Below are 27,802 nucleotides of genomic sequence, written 5' to 3'. Positions count from 1 at the left end.
CTCAGCTATATAGTATGCTTTAAATATTTTCTAATAGTTTGTGTTTACTGTAACAACTACAGGTGTTTGCAAAGACAAAAGTGTATAAAATTGGTAGCTGTTATAGTGTACGTAAGACTAAAAAAGGAAAAGTTGGTTTTTTGTGAAAACTCAGTCAGTTTAATATCACTGAAGTCTCAGTGTGTTTTATACTGAGATGGTGAATTCATTCTTTCACCTATACGGATGTGGCCACCACTACAACCATATAGATGTTTGGCTACAGATACATTAGAGGTGGATGATGATCCAGTGGCATTGTATCTGGGGTATTACGACTGAAGCCTACTACGATAGTTGTAATGTGTTGGACTACGGGGTCCTTATTTTGTATATTTTGTATATGGCTTGTGACCTGTGTTTCACTTATTCTTTTGTGTAGCCATTTTTTTGGTATATGATGTAAATGTTGTTAAGCCTTAAACAAGTAGACTATTGTTGGCTCTTTTGTATAAAAATGTTATCTATAGATATGCTTTCCGTTATGATCATATTGTTATCATATTATATTCCACTGTTAGATGTAACTCTGATTATCAGGTACATGTGTCATATGTTGGTTGAGCGACAAAGGGTCATCATAAAGGATAGTAGCTCTTTTTCGTATGCAGAGAGAAATAAGGACTGTCCCTTCAAGGCCTGACTTAGGGAAGCTATAGGTTGCCTTTCTTGCATCAAAACAGCCCCTAAGCCTGTACGACAAGCATCGCATTCAATTGTGAATGTTTGTGTAAAGTCTGGAGAGTCGTAACACTAGTGGGCTGGTAATAGCTTGTTTGAGTTTGAGAAAGGCCTTCGTGGCACTACTATTCCAATGGAAGGAGTTTTTCCTTAAATGTCAGGGGAGCCGCAATCACACCATATCCCCTGAAGAACTTTCTATAATATCTAGTCAATCCCAAAATGCCTTGTAAAGATTTTATGGTATGTGGGACTAGCCATTGAAGCATAGAATCCATTTTAGAAGTGTTTGCCCGCACCCCTGATTTGAGATTAAAATGGCCTAAGTAATCTATTTTTGGTACTCCAAACCTGCATTTTGAACCTTTAGCATAGAGCTGGTGAGCATGTAGCACACCTAAAATTGTTCTCAGGTGGTCTAAGTGTTCCTCCAAATTACTACTATAAACCAAAATATCAACGAAGAACACCAACACAAATCTCATTTAAAAAGGTTTAAAAAGGTCATTCATAAAAGCTTGAAATGTAGAGAGAGCATTAGTGAGGCCAAAAAGCATCACTAAGAACTCGTTGTGCCCCTCATTATCCTAAAGGTGGTTTTAAGAACATGCTCTAGCTTTACTCAGATTTGATGATACTCGGACCTCAAATCCAACTTGGAAAAAATTCTATGCCCTAAATAGCTCATCCAACAATTCATCAAGCACAAAGATATGGTAGTTGTCCTTAATTGTGTCTTGATTTAAGGCCCTAAATTCAACACATATTCGCCAACTACCGTCCACCTTCCTTACTAACAAAATGGGTTAAGAGAAAGGGATTTGACTAGGCTTAATAACCCCTGACTCAAAAAAGTTTTGGAACAATTTTTTCTACTTCAGTTTTTTGAAAGTAAAGATAGCGATAAGGTCTAACACTAATTGGTTGTGTTCCCATAAGCAAAATCTGATGGTCGTGTGTAATACCCCAACTATTAATTAGGTTTAAGAAAACATTATTAATGTTAATAAGGTATTAGAGTTGGTTAAGGAAGTGACTTTTGATTTTCTGTCCTAGCCGAACGTTTGACGAGGGATGCTGAACATTAGATACAATAGTACATCGAATGTTCGAGGCTAAAGTCACGAACATTCAATGTTATGACGCATGACATTGTTCAGACAGCATGCTTTATGTCAGAAGGTATACCGAACGTTTGACTAAACATAAAACCATTGAATAATACACTACACCAAACGTTTGACAAAAGTAGACCGACGTTTGGCAAAATTGTGTAAGAATAGCTTATCCTTATCTTCATACTATAATATCCTTGCCACATGTCATATATTCAATTAAAAAATAATAAAAGTTAAAAACAATTTAAAAATTAAAATTAAAAATCAAAGAAAAATAAAAAAAATATTAAAAAAAACTAAAAAAATTAAATATATATATATATATATATATGAAGGGGTGGCTCGAGCCACCCCTTCGGGCCAAATTTTGGCCTTAGCCACCCCTACGACCGATTTGGGGGTGGTTGGCGGACCGAGCCACCCCTCTTTTTTTTTTTTTCAAATTTTTTAACCTTTTTTTAATATTTTTAATTTTTCTTTGATTTTTAAATTGTTTTAAATTTCATTATTTTTTTAATTGAATATATGACACACAACAAGAGTATTATAGGAATTTTTTTGACAAAATGGGTATTTTTGACACTCTTTGGTAGTTTTCGAGGGGGGGGGGGGGGGAGTCATATTACTACAATTGGTAGTTCAAGTGTCTACTCTAAAAATGGCTCGTAGTTAAGTTTTTTTTTTTTTTTTTTTTAAATTATTCATTCTTTTATAGCATGATTATTTCATGTATCAAACATGCATGTTTACAACTCACATGAAATATGATTTATGATAATGTAAACTCCATTTTAATGTAAACGGGTATTGGAATATGGATTGATGCATCGTGTGAGTTTTTTTTTATGAAAGCATGCATTCATGTAAATGATAATGGCTAAATTACATCGTATGACATGGCACCCGATATACGAATGATGACCATGGTACGGGTTATACCCTATGGTCTATAGTTTACAGTTGCCTTGGTACCAATGATTTATACGTGACCAATGCAACTATGTTTAATTTGTGGTCACTATAGACGAACGCTATTAGTGGTTTGGATCACCTAGGGTCGAACTTAGTCAGGCTACTAGTGATGGATGGTATGCAAAACATTCGGTGCATCAATGTTGTACTACAGGTCCCTCGAGACAGCACCAACCCTGCTGAGAATAGGTTAATATTTCGAGTAAACCATATGGAGTATAACTATGATATGCTCAGCTAATTATCATGTGTCTTATATTTATACTACATGCACATGACTTATAACTGTTGAAGCAATGTCGCATACTACTGCCTATGGTTTGTCGGTCTTTTACATACAAACTGAGTTCACATATATGATAACATGAATCCCTTGTATATCCTCACTTACTAAGTTGTAGACTTATACTTTATATTTTCCACTCATAAAATATTCATATTTTATAGATGTTGAACCTTTAGATGATGGATGTTGGGGATTCAGACAAGAGGCTAGCTTTGGACCGCTTCTCTAAGTTGATTTTTGAGAAGTTAGACCCACTTTTAAGTGGTGATTTGTGTCATGATTTCTAGAATCCTTTGCATGATATGTTTTTGGGATTTCTTTGGGAGTACTATCAATTTTTTTGTAATCCTTTAATGGAACGGTAGACTTGGTTATCTTTAGTTTATGGTTAGCAGCTTCAGACTTGGCCTACAATATTTTAATATTTGACTTGATGATCGGTTTGAGACCGACATTTGTTGATTATCTCTATGTTGTGATGTTTCTTAGTTTGCTCTGGTATTGTTATTACCGTGAATATGAAATTAAGTATCTTATTGCACTAGAAAAGTCTTTTGTTGTAGGCTCTTTAATGAAGGCTCTACGATTCCTTGGTCTTATCTCTAGCGAGATTCGACAAGGAAGTATGTCGTGGGATAATTACCAGTTAATTATTTCATAGGGCGTTACACGGATAGATCATATGGAGTATTAGCTATGACTTAATTACATGTGTTATCATATATCATAGTTATAATGTATCTTATCTTCTGTGGTATTATTTTGACAAGGATTTTATTACAAGATGTATTTGATTTATTATTTCTTCATGAAATACTGAGTTTACTGCATTATAATCTATTTTTCATGTATGCTTTACTCACTAAGTCATGGACTTACACTTGTAAACATTCTTGTTTTACAGTTGGTTGTTCATTAGAAGATGAAATTTGTGAAGTCGAGTAGGAAACAGATGACATTGGAGGATCTTGCTAGATGGGTTTTTGAGGAGCTAGACCCTGAATTGAGTTATATTTTGTGGCATGATCATTATCAACCTCTTTATGATTCAATCTTAGGATTTTTGCGGGGATATTATCGATTGTTTTGTGACCCTGACTTCACTCAAGGACTTAGTGTTTCTTATATTTGATAACTTTATGGTTTTGAGACGTTTTATGTAATGTTTTGGGGAATTTGTTTTTGGTAACCGGTCTTCGACCGAAATACTGGGTGATTATTTTTTATATTGCTAAGTTTTGCTTTGATGTTTAATGTTCTTGCTTTGGTTATTCATTGTGTTGTGATTTATTGGTAAAGCTATCTTGTGTGGTAAGAGATGTCTACTTTTGTTGTTTAACCCTTTGGCAGAGGGTCCAAGTAATCCCTTTGACTTATTTCATTGGTAAATAAGTTGGGGGAGATGCTCCAAGTAATTACTAATTAAGTAATTTTGAGAGCGTTACGCTGTTGAGGGATATAGTTTTAAAAAACAATAAAAATAAAAAATAGCAAGTTTCGTTGGATTTATGTCATCAAAGTAGAGTGGTAGCGCCCTTAAGTTATTATATATTGCACAATAATTAGGGGCGACACACTGTTGGACCGAAGGTAATAGATCATGCCCATATTGAAAAAAAAAAAAAAAAAAAAAAAAAAAAAAAAAAAAAAAAAGGATAGTTAGATAAGATTGAAGAAATCACGGGGTCAAACCCTAGGCTTAAGTAAGATATTTTAGAGGTACAAAAATGGGAAAAAGAGATGGCAAGTGCAACCACCATGTGTGATCCATCACTAGAGATTTGCCAGGCTAAGTGCACTTAGACTTAATCAGGTGGTCCACAATGACTCAACCCGCACCCACAAGTTGAGAACGGGTCATTCGAGATTTCACACAACCCCAACATACGGAATGTAATCATATGCGAGGCCCCAGAGTAACAAGTGGAAGATAAATGTTCAAAGTTATTAAAGTTTAGATTTTTTTTTTTTTTTTTAAAAAAAAGTATATAGAAAAATTATCTACTGCAAAGAAACTTTGTTTTATTGTTAGATTTTTAAACTTAATCATTTTAAAAATGGTTGGATATATTTCTTACTGATTTTCCGATCACCCTGTTTTGTGTTACCTCCCTAGAGATGTCGGTGAGACCGCGTTAGGAGGCCGAAATGTTTAGAGGTAGGAGGAGGGGTCACTAGAGAAAAATTTGCATTGTTATGTTCAATTAGTTCAATTGTTAGCACTGAGATTTCGAAAACGGTTTATATTAAAGTTGTGTCGTTGTGTATTGTTTTTATGTCGAAGTTCGCAAAAATCATTCTGCTTCTAAAATTTACAATAAAGTCATCAAGTATTCTTAAGTCGTGCTCTGAGTTTCTTGTCCGGAGAACTGGAAAATCAAGCTCTGGCGACCAGTATAGGCTATTATTATTTTCTTAGCACAAAAAGAATATGGAATTAGTTTGTTCACAGAGTGGTCTACCAGAACCTTCTGGTAGTTTAAGTAAACACACACACACACACAAGAGAGAGAGAGAGAGAGAGAGAGAGAGAGAGAGAGAGAGAGAGAAAAGTCTTCCAGATTTTTGAGTCTTATGCAAGGGGTCCTCCATTATTTCCATGCTACAGAGTCAATCTCATCTCTGGCTGACTTGTACAGTTCAAGCCTCTTAGCAATGGCTGTTCTTCTTTCCATAAGCGCTGGGTCCTCATCCAACATCGCACCAAGCCGCTCCTTCTGTACATAATACACCACACAACAATATTGTTAATCACTTTTGATAACTTCATCCATGCCTATTTTTACTTCCTTTTGATGAGCTCACTATTTCATGTCTGGATGCAATTACAGTCCTGTTTTCTTGAATGACACAAAATTGAAGGAAATGAAACAATTAATAAATGCTAGAGGATGATGATATAATGAAATGTTTCACGAGAAATTGGAATATTTATCAACAATATCTTCAAAACGGGGAGGAGCAGGAAGAAGAACAAAATAGCTTTCTAAAAATTCATCTGCCTCTGCATAATCGTTTGTCCAACATTGTTGTTAATTATTTTCTTTAGATACTTTAATCATTCAAAGGAGAGGGGTGGAGGGTTCAACTACAAGGTAAAAAAAAAAAAAAAAAAAAAAAAAGGGGATTTGAAAACTTTACCTCCCTCCTCCCAACTTGAGTGTAAAAGTGATTGAGCAGTGATCTCTTGGCCTCTCGAACTTGACAGTAAACCACAGCCTTGGGAATAGAATTCTTCAGTGTATCACAAACCATATTAATGTAAGCATTGACGTTTGAACCTATATTCAAATTATAGATTTCTCTGTCAGCTCTTACAGCTTGCATCCTTAGAAACCAATTGCTTTAATGAGGAATTTTACATGGCAATAAAATAAGGAGTAAATAGCATACCAATCCTCCTGAAATGATTATCTGAGTAACGGTCTGCATTTGGGCCTGCTGGGTTTGAAATTTTCTCTGGTTCAAGATGAAGCTTACGGAAAAATTCCACTGTCAAGTAGCTAGATTCCATATCCACCAGCCGCAGGATTGTTTTCCGACTTTCATCACGAAATCTTTCCAATGCTTCTGTTGCAGCAGCTGCAATGTCAGATTGAAGCGTTGGGAATCGTTGTAATTCCTGCATTTGCCATAACATAGAATTGCATCAAGTATAATAAATTCTGTCCAAATTGTCAAGCATCCCGAACTCATCTTTTGAGGCCAGCTAAAGACAAAGACATGCATATACCTAAAAATGGTATTAAAATGACAAAAACCATTCCAGCTCTTTTTCAACAAAAACCATTCACAGCTCTTTTTCAAAGGTGTGGATTGCACTTCTTAAAAAGAAACAGAAATCAGGAAGATGTTCATGAATACCCACCCATTCAAGAACATATTGATTGCAGGTATTCTCTTTCATCTACAAAATCAGGTATCCTATTGTATTCAATGACATCATGTATTGTGAAATAAGTGGATCTAGTTATTGAAAACATTGAGACACTGGACAAGTCACTACTAAAAAGGTAAATTCGAAAAGATCTTCACATTATCCAGATCATGTTATCGTTGTTGTGATACACAACACCACTACTGTACAAAAAATTATCATTCCACTGCCACATTGGCTCCACAAAATTCTATCGTCACTGCCATAAAATGAGCTCCAATGAATATTTGTAAATAATAATTCGGGTAACAGCTGCCTGCAGTACATATTGTAACAAATGCTGAGTTGAAGAAAAAGTTCCTAAGAACATTACGACTCCAAGACTACAAAAATCACCTTTTACTACATTGAGGGGGAGCAGGTTCATATCATAACTAGCACTATAAAGTGCTTTTGTTTTTCGCTTCTCACTTTTATTCATTGGCCGAACAAGATATTATTGTATTCAATAGAAACGAAAACTTTTTTTTTTTGATAAGTAAAAATTCATTAAAAAGCGCAAAAGGGCGCAACCCTAATACACAGGAAATATACAAAAAGAGCCCCTAATTAGAGGAAATGAACGAACAAGAAAGTAAAAAATCAGCAAACGACATACTATCCGGGCTATGCACCGACACCCAAAGATATAACATATGAAGCACATTTCTACAAAGAGCCCCCACCAGAACCTCCACATCCTCAAAAAGCCTAGAATTTCTCTCACGCCACAGGCCCCACAAAACACATAAAGGAACCTGCTTCCAAATCCGGTTAACAGTACCACGACCCAACAAAGTACCCCACTAGAAACGAAAACTATTGGAGCCATATTCTAAATGGCTATTGCTTAAGAGTATTCTTATCGTATACATCCGAAGCTCAAGAGTAACATCTATGTGTGAAGTGTCTTGGTCAAACATGGATTTATGTCAGGGCACGGTGTCATTGGAGACATTATTATCAAAGATATCAACAATGGTAGAGAATACCAAATTTTTGTTGTGCTACATTTTATGTTGTATACCTTGTTAATTGGCTCCTACGTTGCATTAATAAATTATAACTGTGTGAAATAGCCTCATTTGCTAAAACATCCCTTGGATATTATCTTACTCTATTCCTGTGTTTTTTCTTTTTCAAACTGAGTAAATTGACCATCTTAGGTGTTCTCTGAAATCAAACACTTTTATTTTGCTCTAAAGATTAGAACTCTATTTACTACAATGAGAAGCTTTTTTTCTACCATGTCATGTCCCTCGGTCTCAAATTTTGGTAGGTAGACTGACTTGACATAAAGGGACGGCGGAATTATAGAAGTTGCTTTCAAAAAAGTAAATTGACACATACACTCCATTTGACTTTTTCATGATGGGAAAAGAAGTAGAACTATTCATAATGAAATCAAGCATAGTCTTAGATAGAAATATGACAATGGTTTGATATAGAAACAAAAGCAGAATAGATGTAATTGGAAAACCAAATCAAAGAGAAATTAAAATAATTAAATTTATATAAATCTTACTGGAGTATTGCAAAAATTACTAACAAAATTGCTTACCTCTGTTTCAGCTATCGACTTCCTCACTAGTTCTTTCAAGACGAAGTGCACCTGAGGAAGACAATCAAAAAGGAAGAGAAAAAAAATCAATTATGGGATTTTAAGTAAACTAAGAATTTTGCCTCGGTAAAGAGCATTACTTCGAACAAAACAAAAAATGACTGGTAGGAAATACAACTCTTGCTTGCGAAACTGTGGTGTATAAATACCATTTCCACTCCAATCCACCATCTCAATGATCTCTTTAACATCCCAACAATGGATTATAGTCTCTCAAAAAGTTACTAAATCCCAAAAAATGAGTGATGAATTAATTTTCTAGTTCTCAAAGATCTAGTTTCAAGAAAAGAATCTGAGTCCCAATTCAATATTGTTGTTCTTTTTTCCCTTCCAGGTCTCTAATTGTATTATCCACACATCATTCACTAAATACAATATCCCAACAAGCACCTGAATCCTTTCACGTATGAAAAAAAGTTGAGAAAGGTCCTAATATTAGTTTTCTCCCCCACCAAGGCTCTAAAGAGTAACAAAGCCCCTGCTTAGCAAATATCGTAATCCCAATTTGGAGAAGAAAAATTTAACAGATTGAGAGTAGGTTGAGTGCATATTTGAAAAACAATATTTTTCATACACACTTACTCCATGTAGGGTTCCTTATGCATGAAGGAACAAATAAATTTAAAACTCTTATTCTTCACGAGTCATTTGACTACTTCCTTTTCGAAATTCTTACATAGGAAACAAGCACCAACGACAAAGCTAAATGATATATATATATATAGATATAAAAGAAAAGAAAAGAACAAGAAGAAGAAGACAAACTTAAGCATGCCAAGATTCTATAAATTCTAGAAAGGGATTCATAAACTGAGGATATAAGTCTGACATTCAAGCATAAAGCATGTGTAGAAGGTTCCCTCCATCACATTTGCTATTTTTCTATTCACACATTAAAAGAAAATTCAAACAACAGGGAAGGGCTAGAACACAAATAATAACGCACACTAAATGCATATCATAATATGGTCAAGGAAAACTATACCTTTAGCAAAACTGTAAGTGCAAAAAACCTAAAATCATCAGTTAGAATATGGCAATCCATATTAAAAAAATTAAATGAACGTTCAGAGAATCTAAGTTATCATATTGTACATGTCTAAACAGTAAACAGCAGGGAAGGAAAAAAAAAAAAAAAAAACTTCAACTTTAGCAGAACTACAAGGGCAAAAAACCTAAAATCCTCAGTTAGAATATGGCAAAATAAAGAAAATTACCGCATCCACGGAGGCTTCAGCTGGGCCTTTAAAGTAGCTGATGGATCCGTCAATGAGTCTTCTGTATCCTTGTTCTGGAGCAATCAAGTGGGGCTGATAACCATCAGCCTCAGAAACAATTTTCTGGACATTTTTCAAAGAGAGATGACGGTCAAAAGGGAGCTTCTTCAGAGCAGCTGGTAGTTGATGGTCAAAAACTCCATATATACGATCTCCACCAGGTCGCCTGAAGTAGCAAGTAATTACTTAACTATAAATATTCACCCAAAAGGAGACCCAAAAAAAGGAAAAAGAAAATTTTAGCTTAAATACGAATATTTACCCAAAAAAGATAATTTAACTAAACAAAACTTTCTAGGCAGAAATCCAAATTGCACTACGATAAGTTGAGTATCTAATTGAACTCAATAGACATCCAGTCAGTCACAATGTTCAAACCAGGTGAAGCTACAAGACTAGATTTTTCTTATGAACAATATTATAGAACAAACTAATTTCTATTTTTCTGCTCCTTTCACAAATGTTCTTCATCAAAGGACTTCCAGAATTGGTTAAACAGTATTCTGTCATTAATATTGGTCAACATGACATCCATTCCCACCTGCCTAACATTGAGTTGGACAGATACAAAAGATATGACCTTTATTAAAATTATAAAAAGAGAAATAGAAAATGCAAATGGACTACTATCTTATGACTCCTCTCTTGTACTAAACCTACTACTCTATATCAGTTTTCCACCACATATATAAATATGAATACAAGCTATATGACAGACATATGTGCATCCAATTTAACAAATTTACAAGTTCAGTAATAGCTGTGTTCAGATGTTTAGGTTAAAGAGATTTGTCATGCATAAAGCCTATTTTCCATTCAGAATGCGGATTTCCGTATCCTATTCCACAGATTACAAATAAATGGTAAGCTAACTCAAAAACATAACCAAAGACTCAGGCCTAAGCTTGTTGACTAGTAAAAGAAGTAGTAAGCATAAACACGGAAGGGATGGCTGCCAAAAGGGGAATGATTGTTACTGAAAAGGCGAAAATTTTGAGTAGGGTTCAGTCCCTTAGCTTTTTATTTATTTATTTTTTTTCTACATACTGTTGGACGTATCTAAATCCTCTTGGTCTTGAATGCTCCTCTTTCTAAAAGGCAGTTGAAGTTAACCATGTATATTGGGTAAAGAAAGGCAGTATTCCCTTCACATACACGTAACAGGTGGTCACTTCAATTGAGATTTCTTATTATTCTGGCCTAAGTGCCATTATGGAGAGGCTTAATAATGTCCTAAGATAAGTTTAGTTCCTAAGATTAGGAGACAAATGGTCTCCGTGCGATTTAAACAATTAATTGTTTCTCTTGCAATTACTAGCATGCCAATGTACTCTGAGGGGCTTTGATTTTTCCCCTCAGACAAGAGCAAGGTATAACAAGAATTAGTGCTTTATGAAACACAATTCTATCACTAAAGGTTGAGTGCAAAGATTTAAACCTACATCACAACCCACATAGAGCCAAGAGCTTTAAAAATGAGAAGTTATCCAATCCAATAAACTATTCTTGCAAAATAGTGGGGACATATAGGTGTTTGTGCCTTAAAATGCATTTAATATGAATTTAAACTTTTTCAGAGAACATCATTTTTCTCCACTACAAGGAAATTCGGTTCAGAAACTCAAACATTGAATCAAATACAACTTTTTCAATAAGAATCAAGTTCGTAATCTTGTAGTCTTGAGCAATCAAATCAAGCAACAATTTCAACCAGAACCTAAGAAAGAAATGTTTATTTGAAATTGATAATAAATTCGGGAAAAAATAATCATGTAATTTACCCTCCATCCAGGTGTTCCTTAAATATACGGTCAAATGCACGGCACAATTCTAAAATAGTGTAAAGCTGGGCCTGTACATACAGGTAACAGATTACAAGTCAGGAAATAAAAAATTCTGATTTCTATATAAGAAAACTGATATAAAGTCCAATTTTTACCCCTGAGTCTACTGCAATAGGCCTTCCAATACGATCCAACTCTGCGTTAAGCTCATCAATGGTTTTATTTATTAAAGCAATGATACTTGGTATCCGCTGCCTGATAACAGTCTCTAGATGCTGACAAGAAAAAAATGAAGAAAGAAGAGGGAAGAAATGAAAGTTATTCAGTATTAGAGAGGTTAGATATTTCAATAAATTTGTAACGTAAGCCATATATTAAAGAAAATAACTCGAAGGTGACATGGATGAATAAGACCTTGGATAAAAGTTTGGCAAGATACTCTGAACCCATTTTGTTTGACAAGTGTCCATACTCAGGACTTGTTTCAAAATATTCACGCTCCTTTCTACGAGCAACGATCATGTCAACATTTTTGTTGATATCAGCTTGTGAACGGTTCACAATTCCGACCCAGGGATGTTGCAGCCTGTATGCCCTTCCTTCGAGAACCTTAAACATTTGTATAGAGCAAATATCATATTTTAATGTTGTGCTTACAACCAGAGTTACCCTCAGGAGACTAAACTTCAGTAGTGCCATAAATGGGGGAAAAAAATCAAACAGAAGGCCGAAGGTAGAAATTAACAATGGATGAAGGTTAAGCTATTGCCCTCATAAATTTAATGTGTAGTATGATTAATTTATGCTGTGAGTATCATTGAATTCATACATCCAAAGCATTTGTTCCTTTATCCATCAGATCAAGTTTTGTGAGTACACCAAATGTTCTTTCACCTGAAAATACAAAATGTAACAGAAAATAAACTTTTTGCTCACAAAACAAACAAGCCGATGCTAAATGCAAATAACTCTAGCCTTAAACTTATGGAACCTACTTTATAGTACCTGTGGGATCGACTTCTCTTGCAAGTTTAATAGCATCCGAAGTGGCAATATCTTGATTAGCAGGAGAAATAGCCAATATAATGCAGTTCGGCTACAAAATTAGAAAGTCTGTTGGATTAATAAGCATATGTAGAAACTTGAACACAAAGAAATAATTATTGTGCCAACAATTTCCTAGATTCTAAACCCTTAAAATTCTAGAAATACGCTAGGTAGTAAATATATCGTTAATTCAACCAAAAGAAATCACCACAAACATGAAATACATCACTGACTACGAAAAGAAAATTGAAGCATAAATTCCTCTTTTTCTGGTCTGTAGTAAGAATTGAACCCTCCCACCCTTTCCTTTCAGATGCCAAACCAGCTCCAGCATGCCACAATAATTTTGGCAAAAAGGAAAATTAAAAGATTGAAGGAGTTGACTTAGGGTCATCACTGCAAACTCAAAACAATGCATAATCGTCCTCAAGCTGCATATTTATACACATCAATAGATACAATTCAGAGATATCCCATCTCACTATATATATGTTCATAAATGAATAGACATAATTGAAGGCTCCAACCAAAGACTCATATACCAAAGAGGAATAAAAGCCGGATGCTCTTTTAGAAGGGTGTAAGGCATTTCTACTTCGAAACGGAGAGAGCCAGGTCAGTGCAACGGGTGGATGTGACTGTTGGGCCCACTAGGATCTACTTGGAGATTGATTTTGAAAATAGCTGACTGTTAAGCAAAGCTTGGTGGTGGCTTCAGGAGCTACCCTTAAATAAGTAGTATGAAGAATGGGCCTACCTCCATCAAGATTATAAACAAGGAGGCTTTGGTTTCAGAGTACATGGATCGCTCCAGCCCGCACACCCTTTGGAATTTTAATTTCATGCGAGATGTTCATGATTGGGAAATTGAATCTCTAGATTCTTTTCTCACTCTTTTCTACTCCATGAACCCACGTTCGGGAGCTACAGATAGCATGGTGTGGACTCCTTCAAGCTGGCATGGTTTTGCGGTAAAAAGCTACTACAGAATTTTATCTTCTCCTAACAGAGAAGAGCCTGGTTCATTCCCCTGGAAAAGCATTTGGAAGGTGAAGGCCCCTCCGCGCATTGCTTTCTTCTTATGGGCCACAGCTCTGGGTAGAATCCTCACGGTGGACAATCTTAGAAGGCGGGGGTTTCAACTGATTAATCGATGTTGCCTTTGTAAGAAGGATGAGGAAACTATTAATCATCTTGTCCTCCATTGTGAGTTCTCTATAGATATCTAGCACCTAGTGCTTATCAGCTTTGGGGTCTCTTGGGTCACTCCTAGTAACGTGCCTCAACTGCTCTATTGTTGGAAATTCCTTGAGCATGGACATCCTAGAGAAGCTATCTGGAAAGTTATTCTAGCCCTCTTAATGTGGAGCATTTAGAGAGAAAGAAACCGTCGGATCTTTGAGGATAGTGAGTCCAGTGTGCTTCTTCTTAAATCCTTCTTCCTTAGATCTCTCCTGGATTGGGCCCTTACTCATGTTCCTACCTTCTCTTCAGGGAATTTGGTAGATCTGATTTGTTTTCTAAATTGTAACAACACCTAGTTCTTGGTGCTCATTGTATAGCAGCTAGTTCTTTGGTGCTCTTGTTTTCTTGTATACTCTTCGTGTACAAGGATTTTCCTCTTTTTTCAATAAAACTTCTTATTATTCATAAAAAAAAAAAAAGATTATAAACAAGTAGAGATACCCTGCAATCCCTTCCAAACCCTTCATTCAATAGATATCTACTTAATGCATTAACAATAAATCCACCAAGCATCTTATTTTCAGAATTGCAAGAGCATAAAGAATGGGATCCTGTTGTGCCCCACATAAATTGATAAAGAAACCCAAGGACTTCCATTCACCCATTTTTAAAGAAGCTAATAGCCTCAAATCATAATATGGCATTGAAATCTTCCAAAAGTTCAGCATCAGAGTGCTCATTAGAGTAAAAAAATTGGACTTGTTTCGCATTGCAGCTGTGTCCTCTAAAAACTAATCTCAGTTACAATTTAAGAAGGTGGTGAATGACATCTCTAGATGAAGAATAAGAATATACTGAACTTTTGTCCCATTCCGTGGGATTTTAGGCGATGGTGATTAAACATATCAAGATGAATGGAATCTGTTGCTTCTCGCCTCCCAAGGAAGAACTACTTATGTCGACATCCAAGTGAGATAACTATGTCTATGTTACACTAAATCATTTCATTAGTTGGAATTCATAACTCTAAACAAATTATAATTGTGCAAGGTAGAAGTTGGTCAGTTTGCTTCATCGACAAGTGAATCGTTTTCAGTGGATACTAATTCTCTTGGATTTGTAGGGATAAATTGGTGGTAGTTAACAATATTTGTAGGAGGTGGGTTATGGCATTAATCTGAAGTAAGAAGTTTGTGTAAAGAGTGGCTCCTTTTGCTTTCTTTGGTGCATTTTAAAGGAGTCAAGTAAGCATAATTTGTTTTATGATATGAACTATCTCAAGACAACATTTGATTTCTTGATATCTTAACTCTTTGAAGGAGATGACTGGGCAGGGAGCAGAATCTTCTTTTCTTGATTTACTTTTTTTTGATAAGTAATAACCTGGTTTTATTAAAAGCGTCAAGTGCCCCTTAGTACACCGGCAGTATACAAGAGAAAACGCAATGCTGGAAAACGAAAAAAAAAACAGCCCAAAAAAAGAAAGAAAGAAACCCACCACACAAACCCACAGGAACCTAGCCTACAAGCACAAAGAACCCCAATCCAACCCACAAGGAACACACAAGAAACCCACCCAAAAACCCACAGGAACCTACACCCTAAAACACAACACCCGCAGCCCACAAGCAACCCACAAACTACAGAACCTGAGCATTGCCTTGATTTACTAACTTGGTCTTGATTAAAATCTTGTTCCCCACCCCTTGGCATTGCCTTTTTTCTTTAGCAAATTTATGTTTTTCATCAAGAATGTAAAGCATCCCCACCTTCTCAACATAAGAACGAACCATGTTTTCGATATCTTCGACAATAGTCTCTGGCTGTCCCTCTGCAAAAGACAATTGTTTCATTGCATATCCAAATGTGTAGGTTGACTACTCTTACCAGAACAAAGAAAGGGAGAGAAGACCAAATAGTAAAATAGAAACTACCTACAGTAATCTTAGAAAACCAAAAATTATAATAGAAATTACCTACAGCAACCTTTGTCAAGCCCGGAAGATCTACGAGGGTTAAGTTTACAACTGCCAGACAAAACCATGCACTTATCATCACAAAATCAAACCAATACAGAGACTTACAAGAAACTAACAAAAGAGTTTATCTAAAAAACAGAAGATAACGTATAATATAGAAATGAATAAAGAGAACTAGAATTACTAAAGCGTAGAACAAATATAAGAAAGTTCATGAGTGCTTGCATAGAAGGAAGAAGGAAAAATGTACCAATGGTTAATCTTTACATGTCTATGATGTTAACACTTTAAGCTTCTAATAAGGATGGGCTTCACTGTTCATACTTTTATATGAAGGACTAGGAATTCCAATAAGAATCTACATAAGATGCCTAACTTCAAAATTTGGCCTCTGGTCCATCAAACTTCCAGTTGCAGATTGAGAATAAATAAAACTTATAAACAGTGTGTATTGTACGACTAATAGAAATATTCAACTTATGTCTTCCATTCCCCTAAAGATGCGACTCCGAAAAAAAGAACAATTTTGCACTAGATAAAGTTTGCTAAGCAAATGAATCCTAAGGGGATAATTCATATAGGCTACTCTGTCAAAATCACATCTACAATGGAAGGCAGTTTAATTCCATCTCTATTATTCAACTGTATCTGTGAACTGATCTAACATACAAATAACTCTCTTCCCATCCTACTGTTACTAAAATGTACAGTAAACAGCCAGTAAAGAATGGAAACCTTGAATTGAAAAAAGTATTTTCAAGTGTGGGCACGAGTTGCATTCATTTTTTTATATTTTTTTTCTCTCTCTCTCTATTGGAAGCCCAATAGGCCTATGGGATACCTACTGGGAGGTAGCCCTCTCCCTTCCCTTGAACTCCCCCAACCCTGGTGAAGACAGAATTTGAGCCCAGATCTCTGGTCCAATGCAAGAGACTTTACTAGTTAAACCATATCTTCGTTTCAATATCTTTTTCTTTTTACTTCCATAGGATAATCGCATAAATAGATAATGATGAAAATTTGATAATAAACTCGTTCTTTATTAGACAACATCCAATTTTTATAGGAACCACAGTCTGGCCCTTAGATCAAAATCATACCTGTAGCTTCTCTACTTTTACTTATTTTTTTTGATAAGTATACTTCTCTACTTTTACTTATTACCCTCTATTTAATACTTACTAAAGGAAAATTCTCATCTCATTTTGTCAAGAAGCAAGATAATTATGGCCCATGACTTTCAAAATTTATACAGCTTCTGTGACCCGAAATCTTCATCAATGTGCATGCTACAGCTAGGATTTTCCATATAACTTCAAGCACTTGGCAGTGGGTGCACAATAGGTATTATTTCTGCAGTTGCATAGCAGAAGTATTTTCTTACTATAAACCTCCACATTCCAGCATCTGTCCTTGTCAACATCTGTTGAAATTCTTCATGAATACTTCACCATTTACCTAATATTAAGATTTTCTATACATTATGGTTCAAAATTACATAAGTACCTTGTGTTAACTCAGGTTCATTATTGATTTCATACTCAAAATCATGATCCTTAACAGTTATTCTTAAAGATTGTGAGCACAGTGTTCAATATGTGTCAGAGAAATGCTGACCAAAGTAAAGCCATAAAAAGTTTAATACTGAAATGCTAATGCAGATACTAAAGAACTTAAATATGGTCACCATAGATTTTAAATGCGATCTAATCGAAAAGAATATTTCTCTTAGTTGTGATCTCAATAAAGTTTTGAGTGAATTTCCCTAGGACAGAATAATTTTCAATTCTGAAATAGAAGCACACAAGTTCAAAACTCAACAGTTATTAGAATGTAACTCTTAAATTATAAAGAAAGGTCCTGCAACAAATAAAATCAGACAACCAGTGCCTTGTAAGAGTGTTAATAGCATATAGAAACATACTTAAGAAATGCAAGTTAGTTCATCTTTTTTATTAACAAACAAGGGTAATTAATAGGCAGTTTACAAGTTTGAAGATGGACCTCAAGGAGAGCAAAAACCTACTCAGTAAAAAAAGTAACACAAACCATTAAAGGTGAGGGGACATCTCTCATCATAATGACCAAACTACTCAGTTGTTACATCGTCTTGTCTTTTCCTATGTAGTTAACTCTACAGTAGAAAACTCCTTACAATATTCCTTTTTCTTTAAAATAAAAATGCAAATCAGGGGGATGCCAATACAAACAAGAACAAGTTACTGTGGTGAGTGAATGAATGAGGCTTATATAAAGGACAACATAATTCATTTGCATAACTTGTTAATATTTTGTTAAAAAAATAAATAAATACAAACCATTTGGAGAATATATGCTCAGATGAATTGGAATGTTAGAGATTTGTTTTGACTTCCCAGTAATACGATCTGTTTCATCTTGGATCTCCTTGCGCACAGCAGCTGGATAAGCAAAAAGACACGTTATTTGGAGGAGAGTTGTATACGAGTGTAGTTTATCTTCTAACCCATGATAGCATGACAACGAGTGTAGTTTATCTTCTAACCCATGATAGCATGACAAAGTAAATGATTAATGAATAAACCTCATAAATGTCAAACTTCTTATTTTGGAAAAAAAAAAATGAATAAATATTGCCAAGTACAAAACTGACAGCCAAATAATGTGGATGAGATATTACTTAACAGAAAGAAGACTATTTATGCCAGTTTTACATAAACTAGTCTTTCCTTTCTAGCATTTGGTGCACTTAAAATGTAACTATTTCACTTACTAAGCAAGAGACACAATTATCCCATCCAATGCAAAATACAGTAATAGATGAAATAAAATCATAAATCAACCAAAAATGTTAACCAATTCAAAGTTGTTGAGCCAACTTCATCAATTTATTTCTCCTGAGCATCTGCTTTGACCAAGGCTTTCTGTAGCTCCTGCCATTGTGTATGCTTAATAGGTATTTGAGTCCATTGGATGACTAACAATAGCATGAATTCAAACCCAAAACATAGTAGAAAGGGCTGTGATTGTTAGCATCTGTTACATTCATCCCCTTTGTCGTAAATGATTGAAAAATGAGTTTTCTTGCAGAGAGCAAGGTGATTTCTGCCCCCCCCCCCCCCCCCCCCCCCCCCCCCAATTATCCTCATGTGAGCATCTAGGTCAATCAGTTCTGCTAATAGTTACAACTTCTAAATGACTTAAGGACTTGAGGTGTCACATTAACATATCCCATTCCACTACCATCCTATCGAAATTCAATACCAATATTAGCCCTTAAATGCAATAATTAGCAAATCTGAAAGTTAATGGGACAAAAGAGTGTTTTTAAACATATAAGTGATTGTGTTCAGTAAAATCATTTGAACTCTAAAAGGAAACTTTGACTGCATAATAAGTAAATAACAAAGTAACCTATATGCCTGCAATGCATGTAGCCAAGACTTTTATGTGGCATTTGGTTGGGAGTAATCTTTTAGGATTCCCGGGAATCCTTGTTTAGTTGCATTTAAGTAAAGGGAATCCAGATGCCCATGGGTATTTGGATTCCCTTCCAACCTCCTTTTGTTGAGAATTTGGATTCCCTTCTAGAGAGATGGGAATTCACATTTCCCTCACCCTATCAAAGTTTTTTTTCCCCTTTAAACGGACAAAAATGCCCATACTTTATTTTTAATAACATACTCCCTAGGCTTTCTCAATCCCCAAGCCTTGGAAAAAAAACTCTCCCTAGGCAGACTAAAAAACTCTCTCAAATCTGTAGGCTGCCTCAAAAGATCTCTCCTTAGCCACTATTTTCTCTCTAGAATGCATGTTTATAACATACATATAAAGCGCTAAGTTTATTGTGTCTTGGTTATGCTTTTTGTGTGCGTAACCAATGTAATGCTTCAGTTCAGCGCATAGAATTTTATCAAACACAGATCACCAAACAACAAAACAAAGTCAACTTAAATTTAATCATTCAAATCAAATAACTAAATGAGAAGAATATAATTAAGTAGGATATGTTTGTTTGTTATCAATATTGGTAGAAATTTTAATTTGTCAAAAGTTCATAGTCTGTGTTATTGAAAAACACTGAAGTTTGTTTGACTGCTTTGAATTTAGTGCTTCAATTAGTTGCCCGGCTTTTCCAACAGCAAGAAAGGACTATTTAACCCAGGGTAAGTGGAGAAACCTACCCCTGCTTTTAATAAGATGAATTTGGATTTTTATAGGTCTGTTGGATGGAGGCATGGTACTTACTAAGGAACAGATGGATGGGTAAATTCCAGGACTAATTGTGAAAGATATGGTTAGGCTAAAGTATCAAGCCACTCTTTTTAGCTTTCTGCTTAACTTATCAAAAACTAACTTTTTAACTTTTTGATACTACTATTTGGTTTTCTTTTCTTTTTTATTGGATATTAGTGTGGTTACACAAGAAAAGTTTGACTATGAGAGAATTTTGTTATAATTATTATTTTAATGCTACTTTTTGTTTGATTGTGACCATTTGTAAAATCTGTATATAGAAGTGAGAAACTCTCGTAGGTTGAGACAAGGGGATCCTCTTTCACCCTTGTTGTTTGTTTTGGTGATAGAGGCTTTGAGCCGAATGATTTCTGCTGCGGTCAATGGGGGTCTGATAGAAGGCTTCAAAGTTGGCAATGCTACTTTCTCTCATCTTTTGTTTGCCAATGATACTTTAATTTTCTGTAGTGCTCATCCTTTTCAGTTGCGTTATTTCCGGAGTCTCTTTCTTCTGTTTGAAGTTGCTTTAGGCTTGAAGGTTAATTTGGCTAAGTCAAATTTAATTCATGTAGGGACCGTAGATCAAGTGGAAATTTTAGCCGGAATCTTAGGGTGTGAGGTTGCCACTCTACCGATAAAGTATCTTGGTCTTCCGTTGGGGGCCTCCTATAAGTCTATTCATAAATGGGACGGTGTTATCAATAAGATAGAACAACGATTGGCCAGCTGGAAAAGGTTATACCTTTAAGTGGTAGAGTCACCCTTATCAAGAGTACCCTCACCAATTTACCCAAGTATTATTTGTCTTTATTCCCTCTCCTGGTGAGTGTTGTTGTTCGCGTTGAGAAGCTGCAACGGGATTTTTTATGAGGTGGGATTGGTGAAGAGTTCAAATATCACTTGGTGAGTTGTCTAAGGTTTGTACTTCAATTTCAAAGGGAGGGCTGAGTATCAAAAACCTGGTGATGTTCAACCACGCTTCATTAAGTAATTGGCTGTGGCGGTATGGGATTGAGAGAGATGCTTGGTGGAGTGACGGTGGACTCTAAGTTTGGCAGTTTGTGGGATGAGTAGTGCTCCCTTGAGCTTGTAGGTGCCTTTGGGGGTGGGGTTGTGGAAGAATATCTAGAAAGGGTGCAAGACATTCTCTGGCTTTTCTAGATTTGAGGTGGGGAATGGGGCTAGGACAAAATTTTGGCATGATCTATGGTGTAGGAATAATTTTCTTAAAGGAAGCTTTTACTGTTTTATTTGGTATTGATCGTGCGAAGGATGCCTCTATTGTGGATAATTTGGAGTTTTTAGGCGGTTCCACTCAGTGGAACATGAACTTTGCTAGAGAGGCACATGATTGGGAAGTGAATGTCTTTGCTTCCTTCTTCTAGGTGTTACACTCAGTCATTGTGAGTAGAGGTAATGAAGATAAGCTTTGGTGGGTCTCTTTCAAAAGGGGCTTGTTCAAGGTCAAGTCCTTCTTTAGCTCCTTGGCTTGCTCCGAAGGTAGTCGCTTCCTATGGAAGAGTGTGTGGCAAACTCAGGCTCCTTCGTGGACGGCTTTTCCTGCGCGGTCGGCAGCCATAGGCAAGATCTTTATAGTGGATAATCTCAGGAAGAGGCATCTTTACAGATCTGCTTGTGCAAGAGAAATGGGGAATTAGTGGATCACATTTTTCTTCATTGTGATGTGGCTTTCATTCTGTGGAATGCTCTTTTTACTCGCTTTGGTATGTCTTAGGTTATGCCTAGAAGATTTTTTGACTTGTTTGCTTGTTGGTGGACATCTGGAATGCCAAAGAGTGCTATGATTTGGAAGATTGTACCGATTTGCCTTTTTTGGTGTGTTTGGAAGGAAAGAAATAATACGTGTTTTGAGGATTTAGAAAGGTCCATGGAGGATATTTTAGCTTCGTTTCTTTATACTTTGTATCTTTGGACGGTGGCTTTTGTGTCCCCACTGTCACTTAGTTATGTTGATTTCCTTGTTGGTTTTTCTCTTTCTAGTTAAGTGATTCCTTTTGTATACTTCCGGTATACTTAAAGGCGTCTTACGCTTTTAATAAGACTTGATTTACTTATCCAAAAAAAAAAAGTGAGAAATTATTTTATTCCATAAATTTGGGAAATGAAAGAAAAACAATGGTTTATATATAGTTTTTACTCCCTATCATTTTCGGTTTAATTTTTAAATTTTTTTTTTATATCAGACAGTGTTTATGCACTTGAAGAGAGAAATATAAGGATATTTTGAGAAGCATAAATAATTCCTACAAGATGTCTAGGAATAAACCAAATATAGGAATCTCATATTTTCAAGAATCCTATCAGATTCCTAATCATTCCCAAACGTGGGTTTAGTCACATTCTTGAGAATCCATATTCTTAGGCATCACATTCTTGGGAATGTGGATGCTGGAGGAATGTTAGATTCCCGGAACCAAACACCACATTAGTATCTTCACTTAAATGGTGCTTAGAAATAGAATGATAGTACATTTCTCTAGTGTTTGACAAGGTTAAGCTGGAAGGGTAAGGAAAGGAGTATGGATAGAGGCGGTGCCAAAAGATATGGTCACCAGGGATCTTATGGTGGCCATTTCTCTAGAAGATTAATGAAGCTAAATGGTAAAATCTCATTCTTGCAGCCAAACCAAGTAGTTGGAACTAAACATATATCATTTTAAGTATAAGCAAAAGTAAACAACAATATCATCTGAGGTAATGACTATAATATTTTTAGTTAAATTAATCTTTCGGTGCCACCTGTAGTTAAAGCATTATAGATTTTCCATATAAGCATAAATCTCAGATTAGCATATCAAAAGAAGCCTCAAAACACCCAACCTCACCTTCAACCCCTATCGTCCCCATCTCAAGATAGAACTTCACCCAAGAATTCGGTAATAGAAGCAATTCATAAGAACTGTTGCATCAAAGAATTCTTTAAAGCTACTGTTTAACCATGGCTCATAATCTTTTCAAGTATGCCAAAAACAGGAACACAAATATAGAAAGATAAAAGAAACAGTTTTTCATTACATTAGCCCTTAAATGGCAAAAGGTATAACCCAAGAGAAAATTGCAGCTTTTATTAAAAGTTGACGTACCAAAATCAGCAAGCCTTCTCTTTGGTGCGTGGAGAAACTCTGCATATTCAGATTGCCCCCTTTCCGTCTTATGAAGTTGCAAAACTAACGGCCTCCGTGTGACAATACCTTTCAATCATAGAACGATAAATAACAACAAAACATTCTGTGTTAGCAAAGGGAAGAACATAGTGTGTGTGTGTGTGTGTATATATATTCTTCTATTAATTCCATATGCCGTAACTCTGAAAATGACTAATATCTCAACGGCATACTTGAAAATCAATAAATTGACGACAGTGACCAACAGGACTTGAAATAGAAAGGAGAAAACATGGTCGCCAGAGGCATGAATATGATGCACAGCATTAATTGTTCAAAAGCCCCACTTGGCCACTTTAAAAATGTATCAAAATAGAACAAACTAAATGTCAAAAGCTCCACTCCACTGAACGTTGGATTTGTAACTAGATCCAACGTCACAAATCAAAGAGAATAATTCAAACAATGGAATAACCAAAATGGATAAGAAGAAAGATCAGCACCACAGCAATGAAGAATTACCGGATCCACGAGGCAGGAAGTCCCTTCCAACCACACTTTCCAAGACCGACGATTTCCCGGAACTCTGATATCCACCAAAAAAATCAAGCATTTTGAAACCAAAAGGAAAATGGGTGACCCTGCAGCAAACGTGAAACGAAGAAAAGGATGTGAAGAGGTGGAAACCTGGCCTCCGACGACGGCGACGGAAGGAAGAGCTTCCCACAGCGACATTCCCTCGCCGCCGTAATCGCCTAAGACGGTGCAGGCTCTCTGGATGCGGTTGACGAGGCCAATCAAGCTCTCCATGGTTGCCATTTCGGGATCCAAGATCTAAGAAGCGTAGGAGAAATGTAAGATGGGATTTGGGTTGAGGGAAGAGAATGAATTGGATCCCAGAATAGAATGCGGGATCAAGAATAAGGGTTTAAATCTAATCTCAGAATCAGCAATGGGTTAGGTACAGAATGTCAATCAGCGAGAGAGAGAGAGAGAGAGAGTAAACGGAAAAAACGGTTGCAGGGCTGCTAGAAGTTGCTGCTGCATGTTCCTTGATTGAATATAGAGAAATGGTACACACTTACGTCTCGTATACATTTTTTTCCATCATTTGAAAATAATCCCACTTCGGCTCGGCTCACACCAGCCCGGCCCATATTCAGAGCCATAAGCTTGACAGCCCATGTCTATTCGGGCTAGAGCCTGGGCCCAAGGCCCGCTTGATATAAGCCCGTAAGAATAGGCGTTCAGAAGTTATGGGCACCATGCCGGAAGGAACATAACAGACAAGAAGTCCATTACGTGTGACCCTAAGTATCCAGGAAGCATATCTCGCGTTATCCTTGATATTTCAGAACCGCACATTGCCTCCAAATAATTCGTAAATCTCGCATTGAGATTATTAAGGAAAGAGTCCCGATACAGAATGTGGGCGGTTACGAGCTAAAGTCTGACATCGGCGTGGTTCCTAAGGGAAGAAGGGAGAGAGAGAGAGAGAGAGAGAGAGAGAGAGAGAGAATCCTAGGGGTAAGAAGGTAATTAACACCCAACTTATAAATATGCCAGAACCTCATGTATGAAAAGGGGACTACAATTTTATACACTGATACTCAATACACGCTCGATATTGACTTAGCGGCTTAGGCATTAGAGGGAGGAACGCGGCCAACCCCCGGCGTGTTCTCTTCACTGTGTTTATTTTGCAGCGAAGGGACGACTAAGACCGCGAAAGAGGAGTGAGTTGTCATGACCATACCAAAAACTGTAACAATAACATCTAAATATAACCAAATTTCAAATCCACCATTGAATTTATGGGGTCTAATGTGAGTCTCATAAATCTAAAAGGTTTATTTAAAAATGAGATGTACAAGAAATATAAAAATATCATTTCTCTTTATATATATATATATATATATATATATATATATATATATATATATATATATATATGTTATGAATGCATTCGTGCATTTGGTGGGTGACCATTTAGTTCCATCTCTTGGAATTATATATATTCATGTCACCTTTTAGAATTCTTATAACATTCATGTAATACATTAATGTGGCCTTTTAATTCATGTCATATCATTTCTTATTCCTTAACCTCCTACTATGATTCTATGACTATAAAATGGAGTATTAAGTAGTTTGTAAAACACGCAATAATAGAAAAGAATCATACATAGTTCCTGAAGAACTAGTTTCACATATTGCAATCTATTTATCTTGTCTTGTTATTTTCTTTAATTTTACAACACGTTATCAGCACGAAGCTCTAGCCAGTTGTTGTGTTCTTTTGATCTTCAACATCAAAAGTTGTCTGTGGGATATTCTTAATTCATTGTAAATCTCTTTAAGATTTAGTAATCTTATTATATATTTTGTTAATTAACATTCTACCGTATGCTTAAAAAAATATAATGTTTTAAGAATCATATTATAACATATGAATTTTATGACCTGTATGAGATCATTATGAACTAAAATGTTATTATTATAACGCTATGAATATTGATGTTATGAATCTTAAAAATACTATTAAGAATGAAAATCAAGCATCCCAGCAAAATCGCGCTAAAACAATAATTTTTTTTTTTTCACTATCAGTGAATTAAAAAAAAAAAAAAAATAGTACCTTATAGTAAAAGATCCATTAACCTTGTAAAATAATTTAAGGGAGAGATACGAGTACCAGAAGACAATTATCCTCCCAAAAGCTCATTATGGTTGGATGCACCTGAAGTTGCACTCTTTAAAATTAGCTCACAGTTAAAACTGTGTGGTGAAAAAATCATTTATGATGATATAGATCATATTTCATTGCCTCGAATGTGCTCCTGCAACAGCAATATCGAGAGCGTAATTTTATAAGATATTCTAAATAAATATCTTGTCTTATAGTGGTTGAGCAAAACAACAACTTATTAATGAAAAATCATCAATCATGTCCAACGGGTTTTACACCATTTCCTGAAGCAAATGGAACCTCATTTCATGGTAATAAAGGAAACCGTGGTTGTGGACGTGGATGTGGTAAACAAAATAAAAAATTATAGAGCTCAAGTGGAACGTACTCATAATTCTTACAAAAGAAATGCTCATTTCCACCAGAAGTGAAACCATACTGGGGCGAAACAAGATAAAAACAAAAGGTTTACAGAATAAAACTACAAAAAAAAAAAAAAAAAAAAAAAAAAAAAAAATCTATGAAGATAAATGTTACAGGTGTGATATGAAACGACATTGGTTGTGTACCTGTCATACACTTAAACATTTAGTAGACTTATATCTAGCCTCCATAAAAGAGAAGAAAAATATATTGAAATGAATTTTGCTAATCACAGTGATCCTGGAGATCCTTCAATTTTTCTTGATATTCTAAATGGAGAAAGTATCATTCATCTTGATGTTTCTAATTTCTTTGTAGACTAACAGAAAAATCTGATCTTTTGATTGGAGATTAATATTTTCATTATGTTTTTATCATATTATGTTTACGTTGTCATTTTTAATTGTATTTTGTTATTTTCTTTTGATTAATGAAATTTATTTTATTTATATATGAAGGCAAGAGTCATACTGATGGAATGATTTTTCAATATAAGAAATATTTTTAATACTTAATATTAAACAAAGCTAGTGTCAATACAATATCAGGTTCATCAAACCTAATTGAATGCTCTGGAAGAGCGAATATCATATTACCAAAAAGAACAAAATTTTGTATTGATGATGCTTTGTATTCTTCTAAATCTAAAAGAAATTTAATCAGTTTTAAGGATATTCATCTAAATGGTTATCATGTTGAAACCACTAATGAAGGCGGTGCGAATATCTTTATATTACTTCAATAATTTCAGGCCAAAAGCTCATTTTGAAAAAAAAAAAAAAAAAAAAAACTGCATGCTTTTTCTTCTGGGTTATATTATACAACAATAAGAACAATTGAATCACATGTTGTGATGCACCAGAAGTGCTCTAATCTAAAGATGTTTATGCTTTGGCATGATCGTCTTGGACATCCGGAAACAATTATGATGCGTCAAATAATTGAGAACTCTCATAGGCATCCTTTAAAGAACCAAAAGAATTTTTTACAAAGTGATTATCCTTGTGCTGCATGTTCTCAATGTAAACTTGTAATAAAATCATCCCATTCTAAGGTAATTCTTGAATCCCCATCATTTTTACAAAGAATTCAAGGGAATATATGTGGGCCGATTCACCCTCCATGTGGGTCATTTAGATATTTTATGGTTTTAATAGATGCATCAACTAGATGGTCACATGTTTGCCTGCTTTCTACTCGTAATGTTGCATTTGCTAGACTTCTTGCCCAAATAATTAGATTACGAGCACAATTTTCTAATTATTCAATTCAATCTATTCGGATGGATAATGCATGTGAATTTACATCTCAATCATTTTATGACTCTTATTATTGCATGTCAATCAGTATTAATATTGAACATCTTGTTGCTCATACCCATACTCAAAATGGTTTAGTTGAATCGTTTATTAAACGACTTCAGTTAATTGCTCGACCTTTGCTTA

At 35.4% G+C, this 27,802-nt stretch overlaps 1 protein-coding gene across 2 annotated transcripts; it reads right to left on the bottom strand.

Moving 5' to 3' along the window:
- Window positions 1–5,493: 5,493 nt before the first annotated feature.
- LOC133877328 (phragmoplastin DRP1C) lies at window positions 5,494–24,309 on the bottom strand. 2 transcript variants are annotated; one of them, XM_062315589.1, is made up of 16 exons: window positions 23,933–24,309; window positions 23,768–23,831; window positions 23,225–23,332; window positions 18,224–18,325; window positions 15,903–15,953; window positions 15,696–15,757; window positions 12,700–12,790; window positions 12,524–12,588; window positions 12,109–12,303; window positions 11,850–11,969; window positions 11,692–11,762; window positions 9,851–10,076; window positions 8,574–8,624; window positions 6,490–6,718; window positions 6,238–6,377; window positions 5,494–5,813 (listed from the first exon to the last, which is right to left on the bottom strand). In XM_062315589.1, exons 1-16 carry the CDS (start codon window positions 24,062–24,064, stop codon window positions 5,688–5,690), a joined length of 1,833 nt encoding a protein of 610 aa, XP_062171573.1. In that variant the 5' UTR covers window positions 24,065–24,309; the 3' UTR covers window positions 5,494–5,687. The 2 variants fall into 2 exon arrangements, with proteins under 2 accessions (XP_062171573.1, XP_062171583.1); XM_062315599.1 differs by having other exon boundaries at window positions 15,717–15,757.
- Window positions 24,310–27,802: the final 3,493 nt, after the last annotated feature.

Source organism: Alnus glutinosa, chromosome 1, assembly GCF_958979055.1.
Source record: "Alnus glutinosa chromosome 1, dhAlnGlut1.1, whole genome shotgun sequence".
Taxonomy (NCBI): Eukaryota; Viridiplantae; Streptophyta; class Magnoliopsida; order Fagales; family Betulaceae; genus Alnus; species Alnus glutinosa.
Note: the sequence above shows the minus strand (reverse complement) of the source record. Positions and strands in the feature narration are given on the sequence as shown.

Bases quoted from the DNA above. Each gene is read 5' to 3' on its own strand.
- LOC133877328 (XM_062315589.1), bottom strand. From the start codon at position 24,064: ATGGCAACCATGGAGAGCTTGATTGGCCTCGTCAACCGCATCCAGAGA. The intron at 18,326-23,224 runs GTACGTCAACTT...TTGCTTATCCAG, and splicing joins GAGAAGGCTTGCTGATTTTG to CTGCTGTGCGCAAGGAGATC. The intron at 12,589-12,699 runs GTACTATAAAGT...TTGTATTTTCAG, and splicing joins AAGAGAAGTCGATCCCACAG to GTGAAAGAACATTTGGTGTA.